The sequence below is a fragment of the Akebia trifoliata genome, chromosome 15 (assembly GCF_017979445.1).
Source record: "Akebia trifoliata isolate Shusen 1 chromosome 15, ASM1797944v1, whole genome shotgun sequence".
NCBI classification, from domain to species: Eukaryota; Viridiplantae; Streptophyta; class Magnoliopsida; order Ranunculales; family Lardizabalaceae; genus Akebia; species Akebia trifoliata.
The window spans coordinates 29,390,102-29,409,375 of NC_141389.1; the positions used below are offsets into that span (position 1 = coordinate 29,390,102).

The following is a 19,274-nucleotide window of genomic DNA, read 5'->3' on the forward strand; positions in this document are numbered from 1 at the left end:
GATTGATCTCATTTCTCACTTTCCTAGCGTGGAGGTGTGTACAAACCATATATGTTTTTGTGTATCCCGAGGCAATTGATCTACGATTCTGTGATGGGGCATAGCGGGGATTGCAAGGGGGGGGGGGGGGGGGGGGGGCTCATATTATCACAACTTTTTTTTTTCCAACTATGAGTGGCTCAAAATGAACTGCCTTGTTTATCAAAGGATTCGCTCGTGCCGCGGGACACCAAAATCAATGATTTGTCATTCCTTTCTACAAGCAGCACTTATCAATCCCATCAAATCGCTTACCGTGCTTATGGCCATTAGGTGTCTTGGCATATCTATGACATGTAACACACCCAACAACATCGTTGCTAAAAGGGTGTTCAAATGTGTGAGACGCTTGTATAGGCTGACCGAAGGGCTTTGATTGACATCAGTGGCACAGCACTATCGATGGAATGCCCACTCAACCTAGTCTCATTGTGATATGATCGCAAAGAGACATGGATTGAACTTTTTGCACCATAACACATTAGTATTTTTGGTGTATTTGTTTGGATTTTATCATTTTGTCGAATCAATGATTTGTTATTCTTCACTTCAATGATTCCTAAGTACAGGAAATTAGGGCCCACAGAAAGGGAAATCATAGATAGATTGGATAGGAAAAAATCTTTGAGTTTTCAAAAGTTTGAAGGAACCTCTCCATTGGATTACACATGGCATTTCCAAAGAGGTTTTTCAAATTTTGGCAGAAATGTAGGGGTGTAAAATAAATGAGTTTCCTACTCAATTGGATAACACTGAAAAAGAGGGGGGGCTTACCCTTATTGCAAAAATTTTACACCCACAAAGGGTTGGATCAACAGTAAAACTAACGACAAGTGCTTGCTCCTTATAGACATTGTGGCCAAAAACTAGGCAGCCTACAGACTTGTCTTGCTGCATTTTAGAAAACTTCTGTGGGGTTGGAACGTGCGTAGGGACTAGTCCCGTCCAAAAGAGTGTCAGCAAATCCCGCGATATTGGATATATATTTCTCCAACTTGCTATGAGTGGATTCAGAGTAGATGATTTGAATCAAATCAGTGAAAATCCAAACTTTAAACATAATTATAAACTCTGAAACTGTGGTCTAGAGGATTAATATGGAGAGCTCAGTTGATTTGTCATCTGTAAATTGATTTTTAAAATCAAAATTGCAGAGAATCCCAAACTGCAAGTTTTGGAGAGATTAACATAAGATGACCAAGATAACCCGATGCTCAGCTCTAGCAAAAATATAAAAACTGTTTTGAAAATTAAAAAGTGCAATGATTTTCTAATGCCCCCGCTGACACACGCCACACTATACTCCCCATCACAGAACCATAGATCATTTGCCTCGGGATACACAATCACAAATTTCTTTCTTGTGTATCCCAATGCAAATGATCTACAGTTATGTGATGAGGGGGTGTGTCATATTATCACGACTCAATAAAAAATCATGATCTACATTATTAATGAATATGCATGCCAAGTAATTAGCACTGGCTATCTATTATTAACCACATGCCCACAAACAAGAATTGAAACTGTGACATTAAAATTCTTTCCTGACAAGTAATCTAGAATCCTCTGTACACAAATTCCAATAGCAAAATCAAGATGTTTTCAACCCTTCCTAATAATCCACAATTAGCTAGGTCAAATTCCTATACACCATGATGTGTTACATCATGTTTTGCTGGAATTGAATGTTTCTGCATGCTATGGTACAAAACAGAAAGCATGTGTATATGGGTTAATTCACCCCCCAACCCCCTCTTTTTTTACAATTTACAAGAGGATGACTAGATTTTCCTCTTACCACGTCTTCCTGTGTCTACTATATCCACTAGCCTCGACGATGAAGGAGCAGGAGATGGGGCTGACAAACCAACTGATTCTGGAATGTCGAGATTGATTCCCATTGATGGGTCTGCAGTAGCACGTCTAATGGCAAAGTTGTGAAGTTGCCGAACATCAACTTTCACTTTGTCAATCTGTGTGAAGAGTGCACAAGAAAAATGAATAGAGTTACTGCAGAACTGATAAGCAAAGTTTAAAAACAAGCATAAAATGCAATTGCAGCAAAACATGAGGTGTGGTCTTGGCCATCACCAACCCTTTGGGGTTTGCATATATAGATATTTAGTTCATTGTTATAATATTTTGTTTTTGCTTCTTAAATTCCATAAAAACTTCAAAGCTTTTCAAATACAACGTAAGTCCTAAATATAAGAGCATGACTAGAACCATGATCCCATAAATCTTGGACAATCTAGGACCTAACAAACCAGTATAATGAACCCTGAATCCAGGTATTTTTAACCAAGAATCAGCTATAATTATTCTTATAGACTAACAAGAATAATTATAGCTAATTCTTGTTAGAATAATGATTTTCTGACGCCTCCATCACAGAACAATAGATCCATTGCCTCGGGATACACATAACCACAAATCTTTTTCTTGTATATCCCGAGGCAAATGATCTACGGTTCTGTGATGAGGGTGTAGGGGGGCATATCTCAGGGGGGTGTCAGATTATCACGACTCTTCTTGTTAATAGAATTGGTATAGCGAGTGAAAAAAATAGTTTGCTATTACCAGTTCAATATGATGAATGGATGACCGAGCATCAGCCAGTCTCTTCTGTAGATCATCTACTTTTTTCCTTTCATATTCAGTGTTCTCCATCTCATTTCCTCTCTCACCTAGTTTTTGATATAAAGCTGCAACATAGAAAAGTTGTATCAGTTAAATCTGCTCAGACAAGTGCTTCAACTTACCACATTTCCAACTCAATTAAGTCATAATGTTGAATATCAAATTCATAAAACCATTTATGATAAAGAGGGCAATAGGCCATGCAAATAAGTACATCTTTTAGAAATAGTCACAGTTGAGTAGACCATATTTTAAGATAACCACCACGATTGGTTCAAGCAGTTTGTTAAACATCACATTGTTCGGCTTCTTTCTGGTTTTTTCTATCTACTGTTTTCAATTTGCTCTTTCATGATCAGGAGAGAAATAAAAGAAAAAAATTGAACAAAAAAATCTTATGAAACATGATTTGAGACAACCTATCTCACACCATAGAGAACTAATTTGCTAAAAGTAAACTGTAACACATTCTTTGCTTAATAAAAGGTAAAAACCATTCTTATATGTTCAGGGAAAATGAAGTAGCGCCAACATGCAGGGAAAATGAAGTAGCGCCAACAGGCTTGGGCATGTTCAACAAAAACTGATTACAACCTCAGTTAGAAGAAATATTCAAGTACAAGGTCCTAAATGAGTAAGAGGAAGACCTGAAAGAACTTGGAGGAAGACAGTGAAAGCAGATATGAATCCCTCTCAATAACAGAGACTTGGCTTTGGAAAAAGTGGAATGGAGACACAGGATTTGTTAAGCAGACCCCAAATCTTTGGGATAAGGCTTTGTTGTTGTACTGAATCAACAGTACATATGCCACTTGTCACTATATGTTGCATTAATGGCCACTCACTAACAATTGCCTGTCGAACTGGAACTGTGAGTGCCACGTTAATGCATTATGGTCTTCAAAACAAGTACATTGAGCTTTCATGAAAAAAAAAACCGAGAAAGGTCGTAGGGAAAATGCATACCGGTCAAAACAGACAGCACCCAGATCTGAGTTGGCATATCATAAAGTGTCTTTGCTAATGTCAAAGCAGACTTCAGAATTTCTCTGGCTTGTCCTGTATCATGTAGTGCAAGAGCCAAACTCCCAAGGATCGTCAAATACTGTGAAACAAGTTGAATGTTCCCCAAATGTTGATGTGTTATCCTCAAGCCACTGGCCAATCGAATGCTGCATGGTTTCACTATTTGGTATAAGTGCAAAAAACAAGATACAAGACTAGACAAACACACACACACACACACGCTATAGTTTGCCCGTGTCACATGTGGGCCTAAGGGGATAAAAGAGGAAGGCCAATAAAGGGAACTTATAGGAATCCAAGAAACCAAATAAAAAATATAATCCACTGATGAAGATCAAAGGGAAGAGAAATACTATTGAAACCAGTAAAAATAGATCATTTTGATTACTAAAATCACTGAAAAAGGAGGGGAAAAAAGGAGAGAGCATCTAAGCATAACTTACAGCAATCGAAGAAACACAAGAAGCACTTGTCAGTGTGTGAGCACTTAAATGAACTAAAGCTAATGCAAGAGAGAAGAAGAGGCTTTGGAGGTTTTCCTCCAGAAAGTGAAAATTTCAGTTATTTGTCTATTTGTAAGGGGAAAATAATGAGACATGGGATTGTGGAATAGAATCAGAAATCAAGGAGAGCGAGAGAGAGAGAGGAGAGGAGAGGGGTGATTAGAGGTAGTTTGGGTGGTTTTTAACAGTTTTCTTGGTGTTAGTGGGGAGAATTTTCCATCATTGGATCTTCTCAACACAATCTCACACCGTAAAATGTGAACTCCACATTTGATCTTCTCAACACAATCTCAGCTCATTCCAAATTTCTAGCCTTATCAAAAGAAGATTTCAAAATGATAAAAAAAAAAGGGATGTCCATGAACTCCGGATTTTATGTGGTTCAAACTTTCAAGAAGAGCAGATTAAATATTTTCAATAGGTTAACCAATTTTTTCATGGCAAAAAGAAAATTGATACTGCATACCGTGCTTCTTGCAGATTATGCTGCTTCATCAGCAGAAGGCCATAAGCAAAAAGGACACTGGTTTTCTCTCGCAGGCCTACAAAAGAATCCATGGTTCTGTAAACTGGTCCGATCAAATCCATTGCCTGCAAAACTATCTTCTATAGTCAAATCTATCATATTGGAGATTCAGAAAAGGATCATTCTTGATAAGAATAACAAGTTTGTAATTACAGGAAGCAATTTAACCTGTGAAGATGATTCTGCGTCACCAATGCAGATGTAAGAGACAGCTGCATAAACTTGGCACATGGCTTCCATTGATTTGCTATCTGTTAGCTGAAAATACAATTCCAGTTATTCATTCAGTTTGAACTCAAGTTCACATGCATTTCATTGTGATTTATAATCTCTGCTAAATTGACTTCACAAAAGTTGCAATTTTATCAAAGGAGAAGGATCAATAAGAACAAATTACCATCACCATCAACAATAAATTTTGGCCAATAATAAAGGGGAATTCAATAAATATGATAGATAAAAAACGATCGATCAGATAGCATTGTAAACTTTCTCCTTCCTGTCCCATCCATTGTTTACTGTTTTCCTCTTCTTCCTACTAATAGCAAAATAGAGCGAGCAAATACCACCCACCCACACACAAAAAAAAAGATAAAAAAGATAATAAAAAAAAGAAAAGATAATAGTCGACAAACAAAATACAGTTCCTACCATAGCATGTGAAAGCCATTACCATATTCAGTTGCTATTTTCGAGATATTAGGGGAAATTGGAAAGAAAAAGGATGAAATTGTAGAAATCTGAATTTATTGTGTATTCTTGGATGAATATTACAATAGCCCCAATAGCGTATTTATAAGGATTACATCAACCACGAGATGAAAACTAACCTAATATAAATATTCTAATTTAATACTTCCTAATGTAGAATATCCTAATTGACATTGCTAAATATATTATTCTCCATCGCTACCTTCCTTTTGTAATTAGATATATTGATAATGATACAATGCATCTCATGTATCATAATATGTTGCATCCAATTCTCTTACATCCTCCTGCAATTGCATGGTCCTTTGAAGAAGGAATGTGCAATTAGTTACATTGAATCATTGTTCTTGATCTCATAAGTGACATGCTGATAAATGGCCAATAATCCAATCGTACTTGTTGGTGATCATTGCCCATCTGTGAAGTCTATCATTGTTGCATCCAGCTCATTTTTGAGTCTGCCGATGTCTCACTAGATCAGGCCTGTCATAATTCTTCCAAGAGTATAAAAAGTAGGATCAAGTGGCTTGAATTAGAAGAAAAAAAAAAAACTCTCATTGGAGAGATTTAAATTAAAAATAGAGATCATAAGAGATGAAAGTGGACTAGGGAGGTTTGTAGAACTATAGAGGAAGGTGTGATTTTTATTGAAGAAAAAAAAAAAATACTTGTAAAGAAGGGAAATAAAAGAAGGATTTACGTTCGACAATGGCAACAGTAGCACAATCACCAAGAATGGCGCACCAAGATCGATGTGCTCAGAGGAGCTTGAGCTCTGATGTAGAAAACTGAATTTATTGTGAATTATTGGATGAATATTACAAAAGCCCCAATAGGGTATTTATAAAGACTACATCAAACAAGGTATGAAAACTAACCTAATATAAATATTCTAATTTAACACTTCCTAATGTAGAATATTCTAATTGATATTGCTACATATATTATTTTCCATCACTAGCTTCCTTTTGTGATTAGATGTATTGATAATGATACAATGTATCTCATGTATCATAATATGCCGCATCCAATTCTCTAATAGAAATATAATATTACGTGTCCTTTGTTCTCTGTCACAAGGTACATGTACACATGGTTTCAAGTCTTGATCTTACTATCATCAGAAAGGACAACAAGACATCTTGGATAACTCAGATGAAACAAGCCCAAATCATTGTTAGACCTTGAGAGTGGCCATATATTAACCTAAGGATGCATCTATATAATAAAACACAATACTGGATCGGATTTCTTTGTCTCAACATTTATACCCCATAAAGAAAGTATCTTGAGGAAGAATTTTACCATGATTGCCTTTCCTCTTCCTCCCCTTATCAAGAATACCCTAACTTTATTATCTTTTCTCTTCTACCCCCTTTCCAATGATACCCTTCAGCTTATGACATTGCCTTTCCTTTTCTCTCCTTTTCCAATAATACCCCTCCAACTTTATTATTTTTCGTCTTCTCCCCATATTCCAATACTACCTCTGCACTTTATTATTTTTCCTCTTCTCCCTCCTTCTCCAATAATACCCCTCAAACTTTTTATTTCCTTCACCCCATAACCCAAAGAGGATACCCGTGCCTACTCAAGTATACCAATACAATGAATCATGATGCATGTAGATCATGTCTCAGTCCTTGCAAAATCGATGTCTTGGGAGACGCTTCATGGTCTCAACCAAAACTTGAAACCATGCATGTATGGTCAATCCGGAAAAAATGCATGTCCAGGTAATTCGGGCATAGAGTTTGATGAATCCATGTAAGGATCATTTAAGTTTTGAGTTATGACCATCCAATCCATAGACATCATGTCAATCCCGATCCACATCTTTTCTGACTACAAGGGAATGCAATACATTTAATGGTTACAATCATTTACTAGGTTTGATTCATGACTGAGAAAAATTAGGGTTGGTAAGAGAGGATTTTCAATCTTCTGAAGAACATTAAAGTTCTCAAAAGTGTAAAAGAATATTACAAGCATGATGGCAAAGACAACGAATAGGAAAGCAATGTTTCCAAATAAAAGAAACAACATTCAAAAGAAATATGAAGGGGTATACCAGATTATAAATGAGGACACTACTTATTTCCAGTACTAGCACAACTAACCATAGAGATAATAACAGATTGGTTCAACACAACAATGAATCCTAGGATACTAACACTACAAACCTTCGCTGCTTCAATAAAATGAAAAGCTGCTTCATTAAAACAGCCGAGGGAATGAGCATATTGTCCTCTAAGCATTTCAAAAATGCTCTCACATCCCTGCAATATTGTTGGAAAGCGAACTAACCAATCCTTCATCTGCACCAAAGCCTGTAGAATGTACAGCTCATTATTAATCTTCATAGTTATAAGGACTATAGACAAATATAATTTTTAAGCCTAAGAGATGACAGGTTAGAGATGTCCATCTCAGCTTTGAAAGGTTGAAATATAAGGCAAGCCCCGTGAGCAACGTGTGCTCTAGTGCCAAGGAAAACCACATTGCATTCCAAGTCTCTCAAGTGAATAGGGCACCTCAAGATAACTCTATAACAACTCCTTAATTTCCTGATATATCAATTAATTGAAGCTGGTGAAGACTACTTGCTCCCCTAAAAAGTGGAGGGCTTGGCTTTAGAAACCTTAGTTCATGAAGGGATGCTATGTTTTAAGTGGCCCATAAGGGGTATTTTCTTGTTTGATTGTTGACAAAATTATATAAATAGTATATTATAACGAATGTTATTAATATTATTTTTTTGTTGTTGCAATATTGAATGTTTCAGAAGATACAGTATGACATAGATACAATTATACAAAACATTGATACTTAGCTCACAAAAGCTAAAATTGAAGTGTAGTGTCAACTTATTGGATGATAAAACACTCAACTGCATCAATGTGCCGGATTCTAGGAAATGAATAGTTGTATACCCGTTCTCAATCAGTGCATGTACCAGTATCCATATCTGGGTATCTTAGCCTAAAAGCCAGTTAATATTTTTTTGCTATCATCACTGTACTTATTCCAAAAATTGGGGCCGGGGACGTGAAATCCTAGTCTTACATTAACGGTTAACCAACTACAATAATTTTATTGACCATGAAAAATAAGTAACTTCATAGTGCAATTTTAGATCACATGTAATCCAACAGACTGCATGTTGGTTTGAAAGTTCATTTCAATGGGTGTAAATCAGGTATGTGATGTCAAAAAAGAAAAATCATATAACAATAACGAAAAAAGAGAAAAGAAACACAAAGAACTCTAATATACTTTTTTCAGCAATATAAATAATTTTTTGTTCATTACCAAAGTAGGTCTAATAAAGAATTCCAACACACTATCTATCCACAATGAAAATTGACAAAGTGGGTACACAAATTCTATATTGTGTAGGAGTCAATAAACATATATTTATTTGGAGGTGTATTACCTACCTCTTGTGCTTCAACATATTCCGACCGTGTGAGCTCCACGGCTACTTTGTTTTCCAGGAATTGCATTAGTAGCATCAAATACACACCTGCCATCCATATGGCTGAGTGTTGCATATCCACCTCTGCACAAAAGAAGATTTCATTAAGCTAATGTCAATTAACTAGACAAGGTAAAGCTCATCCTGAATTGAAATGATAAGCAAAAAAGATCGAATCCCATAAGAAAGCATTGATGCAGAGGAATATTTTAAAGTCATCCTATCTAGGTTTTGGAAGAAGCGCATCAACTATGAACCTGTCATAAGGAAAGAAATACTCTATTCTCATCACATATAAACAGGGGTAAGATAGCTCTAAATGGCAAAGATGAAAGCTCACCTCTCACACCATCTGTGATCCCAAACTTCATGAGCTCCTCTGCGCATAACACAATAATTCACTTAGATCGTAAATTGTAAAAGATAGAAACCGAGATAGTTAGAAAGGCCATCTCATGCACAAAGCATTTTTTTAAAAATAAATTCTACCTCAATGATCCCCTACTCCAAAATATAAATATGATGGGATAATGCAAACATCCAAGCAGCCATTTTTTCACAGAAATGGTCCAAAAATACATCAAAGTGGATGATTGAAATCAAGTCAGTCAATTTTTACAAAGAATATTTCCTAGTTTCCATCCGTCAAATTAAGGGACCGAGATACCTGTACATTTACCACATCTACCACTATGCCGCTGGTAGAAGACCCTCGTGGTAGAACCTAACAGGCACCCTCAATCTCCTCTTTATTACATCAATGACTCAATGAAGTACCAACGGATTTTACTTAACAAAAAATAAAGGTACCAAGTGAATTGGTTTAGATTTCACAAAAAGCTAAATAGAGAGGAGAAGAAGGAGGAGGAGGAGGAGGAGGAGGAGGAGGGGGGGGGGGGGGGGGGGAGAGAAAATAAAACATCTCGTATGCCTAGGATTATATGCAAGCATGAGTCTTCAATTGAACCTGGATGGAGCTTAATTCAACTCAACTTAAACAAGACACATAGCCAAAATTCACATTGACAACACATGTCAACAGGATAAGAATACCATTCTGCAGCCTACCTTTCATCAGATGCAGTCCAGATTGAATCCTTCTTGCGCATTCTTTAAATAGCCCTTTAGGGCGCCCAAATATGACAACCATGAGATCGACTAGGGCAAAAACAGCACTCTTTGGCAGCCATTCCCCGTCTATTGGGGGTGGCGCCAGCTCTAGCTTATCACCCCATGTACGCCTCACATTTCCGAGGTATGCTGGTTCCATAGATTCCATCCCAGTTGAGCTAGCCACACTTTGTAGTTGTTCTTGCAGTTGAGTTTGTCTTTCAAACAATGCTGATCTCTCCTTGTATTGTAGGTCAGATTGGGAGAGTCTCTGATTTATGGTACTGAATTCAGTAGTCAACTCCTGGATGTGCCGCATCCGCTGCAAATCACTCTTCATGGCAGCATCCAACTTGTCAACATGTAGACTCGCATTCTTGTAATCGCATATACTGAGTCGAAAGAACGTTTGCAGTAGCTCATTGTAAAAGAATAAACCAAGGCACTGCTGTCTCTGGTAGAGTGTGGGAAGATTAGAAGGTATGGAAAAAAGGAAATGAGAACAATGATAGCGATAGATCAATGCGCTATTATAGTATAAACATAAAAGCTCAGTAGAAATATTTGAAACTAGAAAGTTAGGCAAAACCAATCAGCATTATACAGTACATCAGTTGCATAATCTGGATTGAATACCACAACTTTTCAACATTTTATATAAGAACATGGACTAACCGTACAGTACAGTGAGAAATCAGACCTATGTCATTATTGTCTGAAGCTTGCAAAAATACCGAGATAGTTAGGTTTAAAAAACTTTCGCTGTATTAAAGTTTAGGGTTGACTATTTGTGTTGGGCACAATTTTGAGTCTGCCGCGTCATCAAACAGGACCATTCAATTGGCAACACACAGCATAGAATCTTATCCATTGGTTATTCTAAATGATAATTAAATCATTGGCCGAGGAGTGGCAAGCACCTAACAAGGGTCGATGTAATTGAGATCGTTTTTGGGGTCGATTTTATTTTGTCAGTACTACGTTTGTTGTTTTTGTGGTCTAAAACTTATAAGGAGTTCAAAGGGGTTTTATTTCAGGACTTTGTAGGGAGTTGGGAGGAGTGTGTGTAGCAGTGTGAGAGATTAACTTTGCGTATTTGCTGTCTGCTTGGCTGGCCACCTCGGCCGACCTTGCTCTCCTATTATCAAAATTTAAAAATAAATAAATAAGTAGCTTGCCTGTATGAAACAAAAAATCAAGTCAATATTTTTTATGGTTAAGAGTCTAAAATTGTTTGATGTACAACTTCCGGGTCATCAAACACCCAAGGTGGGCGCACACATAGTGCATCCACCTTGAGTGAACATTAGCTACGTGCGTGCCAGAAGCATACTAAGGTGGGTGCACGCATAGTGCATCCACACCAAATATCTGGGTTTCAGCGTAGTTCACGAACACTACATGAAGCAAGATTTTTGCACAGATGCCATGTTAGCAACTACCTCAAGGATGCTTCAGACTAATAATTCGAATTTGTATACTTCACCATAGACATAAATCTTCTTCTTTTTTACCTTTTCCCTGATAGACAAGTACATATAGTGATTAGTTGTCAGCAGTTGAAAACAGTTTTAAACCCAGGTCAGTGGCATCAACACCCACGAACTTAACCATGTTATCAGATTCTCGTGGATGATATGCTTGTTTTCCTTGATGCATCAATGGATCAGATGAGGCTCCTAAGCAGGCCTTCTTTGTTTTCTTAAGGCAGTATCAGGAATCCTGGCAAATCTCTATAAGAGTAGGGTATCTGATGTCGACTCTTCCATCATTGTATCTTGGTTTTCCATTAGGGGTTCCATATAACAGTAAAGCCACACTATGATTGAAAGGATGGTTAGGAGATTAAGTGCATGGAATAAGCACTACCTCTCGAAAAGAGGTCAGATGACTCTCATCAAAAGAACCTTGGCAAGCATCCTTGTTTACCTTTTGTCATTGTTCTCAATCCCTATATGTGTGAAAATAAAATTGGACAAGCTTTACAGAGACTTCCTTTGACACAATAAGGAGTGGAAGAAGAAGTTCCACTTGATAGAGTGGAGGCAAATCCATTCACTTTTATATGGGTGTGGGGTGTGGAAAAGAATTCTTGGATTTCAACTACCCTTCCAGAAGAGCTTGAAATTTTAGGTAGGTAGGAGGGGAAACAAGAGTTTGCTTCTGGGAAGATCATTTGTATAGCTCAACTCCTTTCAAGGAGCAATTCATGAACTTGTGATATCCACGAAGAAAGCAATTCTATTTTCAGATTTTTAGAGTATCTTTGAAATTGGATGTGGCCTGGGATTTCAATTTTAGAAGAGCTTTCAGCTTTCAATGAGTAGAATGTGGATTGTCTTGCTAGTCTGGTGGATTGCATCTCCTCGACTCACAATCTCCTGGAGGAGGATCGTCGGGTATGGAGGTTTGTATGGCCAAAGAATCTTCAGTCAGGTCATTCTATCAAGTATTATCACACACGTCATTTCTATAAGTTGCAGTGTGGCACAATAGTTCCATCTAAAATATCATTTTTTTTAATTTGCTTAGCTGTTTTGAGCAAGATTCCTACCTTGGAAACTGTCATTCGGAGGGGTCTTGTGCCCCAAATTTCTGTTCTATGTATAAGGAGGATGGAGAATTGGTGGAGCACAGACTAATCCACCATAAGCTAGTATCCACAGTTTGGTCTTGGTTTTTTTATTTTTTATCTCTAGTTGAGGTATTTGGTTGCTTCTCCAAGTCCACCAGGTTTTGCTCAAGGGTTGGTAGACACTCGTGAATGCGCTTTCTGCATTGAAACAATGCATCATTTGCAATATGTTGGGGCATTCAGAAAAAGAGGAATGTGAGTGTCTTCAAAGATAAAGATAACTCATTTTCAAAGAATTTATTTTCTTTCGGTACAAAATTTTCAAAGCATTTAGGAGGTTTTTTTAGGAACTGATGGGGAGATGAGATTGGGTTTGTAGTATCTCTTATTTCTGGGTGTTGTGGGTGGGTTTGTGTTGTTTCTTTGTTTTTCTCTTCCATGGCTTCTATTCCTCTGTATTTGCTTTCTCGGCTTCGGTTGGTCAACTCAACCTCCCTCTTAATGAAATAACCTCTAATACTTTTTTTTTTTTTAATTCAATTTGAAGAACCCATGACAAGAGATAGTTTGATGAGAAAGAAGATAATGTAATATGTACTCTCTCACTTCTTCACTAATTTCTGTACTCATAATATCACACATTTGTATAAAATAAAAGGCGGTGGAACAATTAACCTAAGCCACCAACTTTAAAAGTAGGCAACTTGGAAGTTAAAGTTTATCATGATAAGTGAAATTCTACATGAAATTTGCTAGTAAAATTTGTCTGGACTTCACTTTCAATTCCAATACAGAACTAGGTTACTAGTTCAGGCAGGCATCCATGAAAAAGCTTAAGAATTAGTAAAATGTGATAATAAAGGAAAAGTAGACCTTACTTTATCTGGTTGGATAAACTCCCAGACCTCATTGCATTTTTGAATCACTCTCTCAACCAAATTTACATCATCCCATTGCATGAGGTGCACATGGAGAATTGAAGTTGCAAAAAACATCTGGTCACATTAGAAACATATTGATGTCACGAGATGGGATATAAAGAGTAACTCTTAGGGTCTGTTTGGGTTGTCATTTTGGAGCCAATAAAAGGTATTTTATTTTCCAAAAAACCTCTTACGGTGTATTGGATTGCTAGGAAATGATTCTTAGAGACAATTTTCGATCAATTCCCAAGTGAAATCAAATGTCAGCAAATGAATTTTAGAGAAAATGATTAGCTCAACAAACCTGAAGTTCTGGGTAGTATATCTCAGAGGCACAAATAAACCCGCGTTCTAAAGCAGAAATCGAACTCTGATAATCTCCTTCAACCGCCAAAGCATGCGCAAGTTGCGAATGGAAGTTACATGACCATAATTTAACTGAAAATCTTTGATTCGAAGAAACCCGAAAAAAACAACAACAACAATGAGTTTGTGATAAATAAATAAATAACTGAGCAATTGTGAAGATCAGTACCCATCTCCTGAAGATGATGTAAGCTCTAAACCTTTGTTGATGATCTGTTTTTCAGGAGGAATTGCACCCACGATATGGTAACACTGGCCAAGTAAACTATAAGCTCTGCACTTGAGCTCAAAGCATGAAGGAATCGATTTCAGTAGCAATTGCTGTAGAAATTACAAAAGATCTGTTTTTTAGTACAAAATTCTAGTTGAAAACCGTAGAAATTGAAGCAATCAATCTAACTTTTATTTTAGAATGAAATTTTTGGTCAAAAACACTAGAAATTGAAGGAAAAGAAGAGATTTTTACTGACAGATCTCTCGAGATGAGATTTGGCGTGATTGATGTTGTGAGTGTGCTTCAAAAGAAGAGTTGCAATTCGAAGGCGAGTCTTGATTTCTACGATCGGTAAAAAGGAGACTTGGCTTTGACAGATTGCTTCCAAACACTTCACAGCCTTCCCAATCTCTCCTTTCTTCTCGTGTAAATCTGCAAGTCCCCATAATCCCTCCGCCAAGGCTTCCATTAGGATTTCGAACTAGCAATCATTCCATCATTTACTTCTCAAAACTAGGGTTTTACAGTTTTGGTATGTTTCTCTCTCAAATCTCAATCTTCAAGCGAGCTTTCATTTGATACAGTAACCCATGGTGTGATGGAGAGAGCATAAAGCCGCCCATGGGAAACAATTGCCACAAGCCCGCAAATTTTCGTTGGGGGTTACCAATCGATCCAACGGGCCTGCTAGCCCATCCTGGCCCGCCCAATAAAACAAGGGTTAGAGCCTTCATATTGAGCCTGCAAAGCGGCCTAGTGGTGCCCAACCCAGACCAAATAGCTACTAAATCTTATTGAAATGTTCATAATACATTTAATATATGAATATTTTTCTAATAAAAGTAAAATATACTGTATAATTATAATTTAACTCTCATCTATAGTCTAATAGGTTAATAAGATATTAATTTCAATTTCAGTTGGATAATATTCAGACACACAAAAAATATTTGAAAAATACATTTTTCATTAAAAATATTTAGTTTTAGTCATTTTGTTTTGGCTCGAGAGGTTGTGGGGTTTTTTTTTTCTATCAATTGAGGCCCTCCCTTCACCACCCCCATGAGGATGGTCTACAGGGTTCATAACTACTACTCTTACTATAGGGCGCTTACCTAGCCCACACTTAGATCCGGTACTACCCAAACTTTTCTGGTTCACCCCAACATTACCAACTTGTCCGACTGTTGATGAGCAGGTATGGGGCTAGTCTAGGTAGAGTCCATCTTTTTAGGGTTAAGTTTAAGCTCAAAAAAGTCCAGTCCAACCTGTCCATTGACACCCGTAGTTCCTCAAATTCAATGTCATAAATCATCTTAAATTTTTAGTAGCTCATCTTGAATTCTCATAACAAGTATTCTCGAAACTTTCCTGTCTAATTTCTCAAACTTTTTCTAAAGCAAAATTTTGCTAAAAAATAAAAATTGGCAAATCTAGGTGTGGCAATTTGTAACATGATTCGAAAATGATACGAAATTAACAGATTTGGGTTGGGCCTAAATGCATTTGGGTAGTTATCGTGTTGATCTTTCATCCATCTAACTTGCTTATTAAATGAGTGTTGTCCAAGTTAGGGATATCAACCCATTTTGATCCTTTAATTATCATGTTGACCTGCATACAAACCAACCCGTGTATAACCAATGCAAATCATAAAACATAGGGTTAAACACGTTATAATTGTATTGACACAAAGGACAACCAACCCAACCATGTTAAGAGGTTTACAAACAAATTATTCAGGTTATAATCATGTCGTGTCTAGGAGTTATGCGTGTCAACCTGAACACAACACAACCCAACATGATTATTACATAGGTTGTATTGTGCCACCTTACCTGTTTAATAAACAAGTCGGATTTTGGTCTAAGGTTTTGACATGATTACTAAATGAGTTGGGTTCAGGTTGGGTAAATTTTCAAAACACCATTTTCTGAACTCAACCCGCCTTATTGCCACCACCAGAATTTTTGGGAAAGTAGAAGACGATGGAATTTTGGATAGAAAAAGATCTCTACAATCAATATAGAAGCTGGAGAAGGATTTTTGTGAGAAAAATCAAGATTCTTTGACTGGACTAGAGATTGAAAATGAGGTTCTAAGTCACTTTATGCTATACTTTGCTTTGCAAGTCATTGCACTTTAGGGTGTCAATGGGTTAGTTCTCATTCGGATCCTAAGGTTTCTAGAACCAAAACCATGATATCTTGTCGATTATGGTTATTCGCAGTTATGGTTCTCAAATTAGTGAAATTAGAACCACCAAAAACAAGGATGCCCATCGGTTTCGATTCTTAATAAATATATAAGACAAAAAAATATCGAGTGGTGGTAGCATTCTATTTTCTTTATATACAATACAAGTGTTTTTTTTTATCATAAATATATATATATAGGGGCACGAACAACGTCAAGAAAATTTCACTAGATGCACGTCTACGTGGCCCACTCAATATTGTGGTGTGGGTGTGTAGGTGTGTGTGTGTGTTAATAGAAGCTCTTCAAATTTATTGTTTGGAGAGTTACAAAGAAGTTTGATAACATAAACCAGTCTTATTCTTCTTCTTATTTTTAAAGTCTTTCTCCATTAATGTTAAGAGATGGTTATTTGAGGATCTCTTCTAGCTTTCAATGAATGATTTAAGAGTTTGTGGTCTGTAGAAAATGCCACCAAAAGTTGGATAGCTGAGTGGTGGTAGCCCCACCTGCATGTGAACTTGTTGCTTTAGTCTTGCTCTTCCAGATACCACCCACACATCATGTGTGGCATGTAGGGAGTAGAGAAGACAACAAATTTAATTTTGGCTTGTTGATTATTCTCTCTCTCTCATTTATGTGTTGGTGGTCCTTCCTATATGTGACTGCAGCCCAAGTCCATTTTGTAAGGGACACTAATATCATTTAATTTATATATAATTAATTTTAAGAGAAATTTATCAAAATGGACAACTTTTCAAACTTATTTATCAAAATGGAGCACCATACATCTTAATTATCAAAATGGTAATTTATCGTTTTGGTAAATATTTTATTTTATCAAAGTGGTAAAAACAATAATTTTCATATTTTTACGATCGAAAATATCCTTTTTATCAGAAGAATCCTTCTAATATGAGATTAGAATATATTTTATACAATGTTAGAAGGAGTCTTTTGACATGAGATTATAATGTATTTTATACAATATAAGGAGGATTCTTCTAATAAAAAGAGTATTTTTGATAGCAAAAATATGAAAATTATTATTCTTACTGTTTTGATAAATTTGCCTAATTTTAATGTACAAAATTCACCTTTTTTTTACTAATGATAAGTCTAGACTTCAAAAAGCGCTTTCCCTCAATTGCACAATCACAATTCTTATAAAAAGTGATTTCAAGATCCGATGCCCCATCAAGAGTGTACAAGTTAGGCAAACATCACATCATCCAACATCGAAATATGAATCGAGAAAGCACCATGTGACCATTTCATAATTGTAAGCGCGTGGTGTGCTCCGCAATTTCATGGGTCGGTCAGTCAACACTCATTGCCAACCCCCCCTCAATCCACACCATTAAAAGCATCATCTTCAATATTTAGCAAAATAATATCACTCAAAACTTTGGTTTCCTTCATTGCATCACTGCAATTTTCAGTCTTACACTAATATTTTTTTTATATATAACAAATACGTTTTGAGGAAATTGGAATGGAATGTGTAGCTCTTAATCATCATCCATTCCGAGTTATTTGCTTTTAATTTTTGTATTTTATCTCAATGATGATATGTACGATTTATAACAAGCGATTTACTCAAACAGGACTCTGTTCAGGATCACGACTCAAACCAAAAATCATTATTTTAAAATTCAAAGCTTGACTCAACTCGGATGCCAATCGAGTTGAATCAAGTTGACAACTTGTACTGAATCAACTTGATCAAGTCAAATAAAAATATATTAAATTTATAAATATTTAAAATAAAATAAAAAAAATTTACATTTTTATCCACAAAATGTTATATCTCCAAATGACTTGGATGAACTTTTTATCTGACTCGGTGCATGCTTTAGTTGATTTCACCAAGTTAATTCAATGAATTGGCCCCCATTGAGTATCGGGGCCGAGCCACCTGAAAATCCGACCGAGTGGAATTAAGTAACTTGGCCAAGTTTTAAAACGACTCCACGAATATTAAAACTATCTTCAAAATCAACTCTCCTTCTGATATTTTCTTAAATCCAAACAACTTTATATTTTCCTAGGTTCCATGTTTGTTTGTAGGAAACACTTCTAATTACCAGAGAATCATTTTCTACATCTTTAGTAAATTCTTTTAATTTCTTTATAAGGTGAATGGTAGATTTCTTCTTTTGTCCCTTCTTTAAACCCCCCACCCTGACATACTCTCCTGACGTGGTATGTGCATAGAACCATAATTTTTTTTCTTGGGATACACAAGTGCACATCCCCATAAATATTAGTGTTTCTTGAGAAAAAAAAATCTATGATTTTATGCACATGCCACGTCAAGAGAGTATAGGGGGAGTCAGAAAATCATTCTTCTTCTTCTTGCTCCTCTCTCTCTCTCTCTCTCTCTCTCTCTCTCTTATATGTATCATCGACATCTTTTTTCTTTTTCCATGCATTTGTGACAAAAATATCTCCTATCTCCCTCGTTATTATTTGTCGGTGGTCCTTCTTTCTCTATGACAGCAATCTTGCCTTTTTTCCTTCCTAAGGGGAGTTAATATTTTTTTATATTTAGAATTTGAATGAACAAAATTGATTTTTTTTAATACGTAACGATCATTTTGACACATAAATCTTAAAAAGGACTTCCTCACAAAACAATCACAATTCTTATGAAATTTGTTTTGTGCACCCATGCCCCACCTAGAGTTTACAAATTAAGGAAGCATCACATCATCCAGCATTGAAAATGTGACATATGATTGTAAGCGCGTGCACCGTAATTTATGTGTCGGTTGACACTAACCTAAAAAAAAGAGCGTTGTACCCCAATTTGCTGCATCATATGAGCCCCAATTGTTCTTTTTCATCAAATCCATTGTTTAGTTATAAGAACATCGGAATCCTATTGGTCAAGTATTTTAGACTTAGAAGTTTCGTTTTTTTGCCTAGATCGATAATGGTCTAGTGCAAGATTAGCACAAT

The 19,274-nt window shown here is 36.4% G+C and overlaps 1 protein-coding gene across 1 annotated transcript; it reads right to left on the reverse strand.

Annotated features, from left to right (window-relative positions):
* Window positions 1-1,551: 1,551 nt before the first annotated feature.
* On the reverse strand, window positions 1,552-14,704 carry LOC147385166 (Tetratricopeptide repeat (TPR)-like superfamily protein). Its single transcript, XM_086425364.1, has 13 exons — window positions 14,371-14,704; window positions 14,070-14,221; window positions 13,839-13,980; window positions 13,490-13,606; window positions 9,995-10,490; window positions 9,267-9,305; window positions 8,889-9,010; window positions 7,632-7,778; window positions 4,906-4,995; window positions 4,678-4,802; window positions 3,649-3,854; window positions 2,623-2,747; window positions 1,552-2,015 (listed from the first exon to the last, which is right to left on the reverse strand). Exons 1-13 carry the CDS (start codon window positions 14,581-14,583, stop codon window positions 1,824-1,826), a joined length of 2,166 nt encoding a protein of 721 aa, XP_086281490.1. The 5' UTR covers window positions 14,584-14,704; the 3' UTR covers window positions 1,552-1,823.
* Window positions 14,705-19,274: the final 4,570 nt, after the last annotated feature.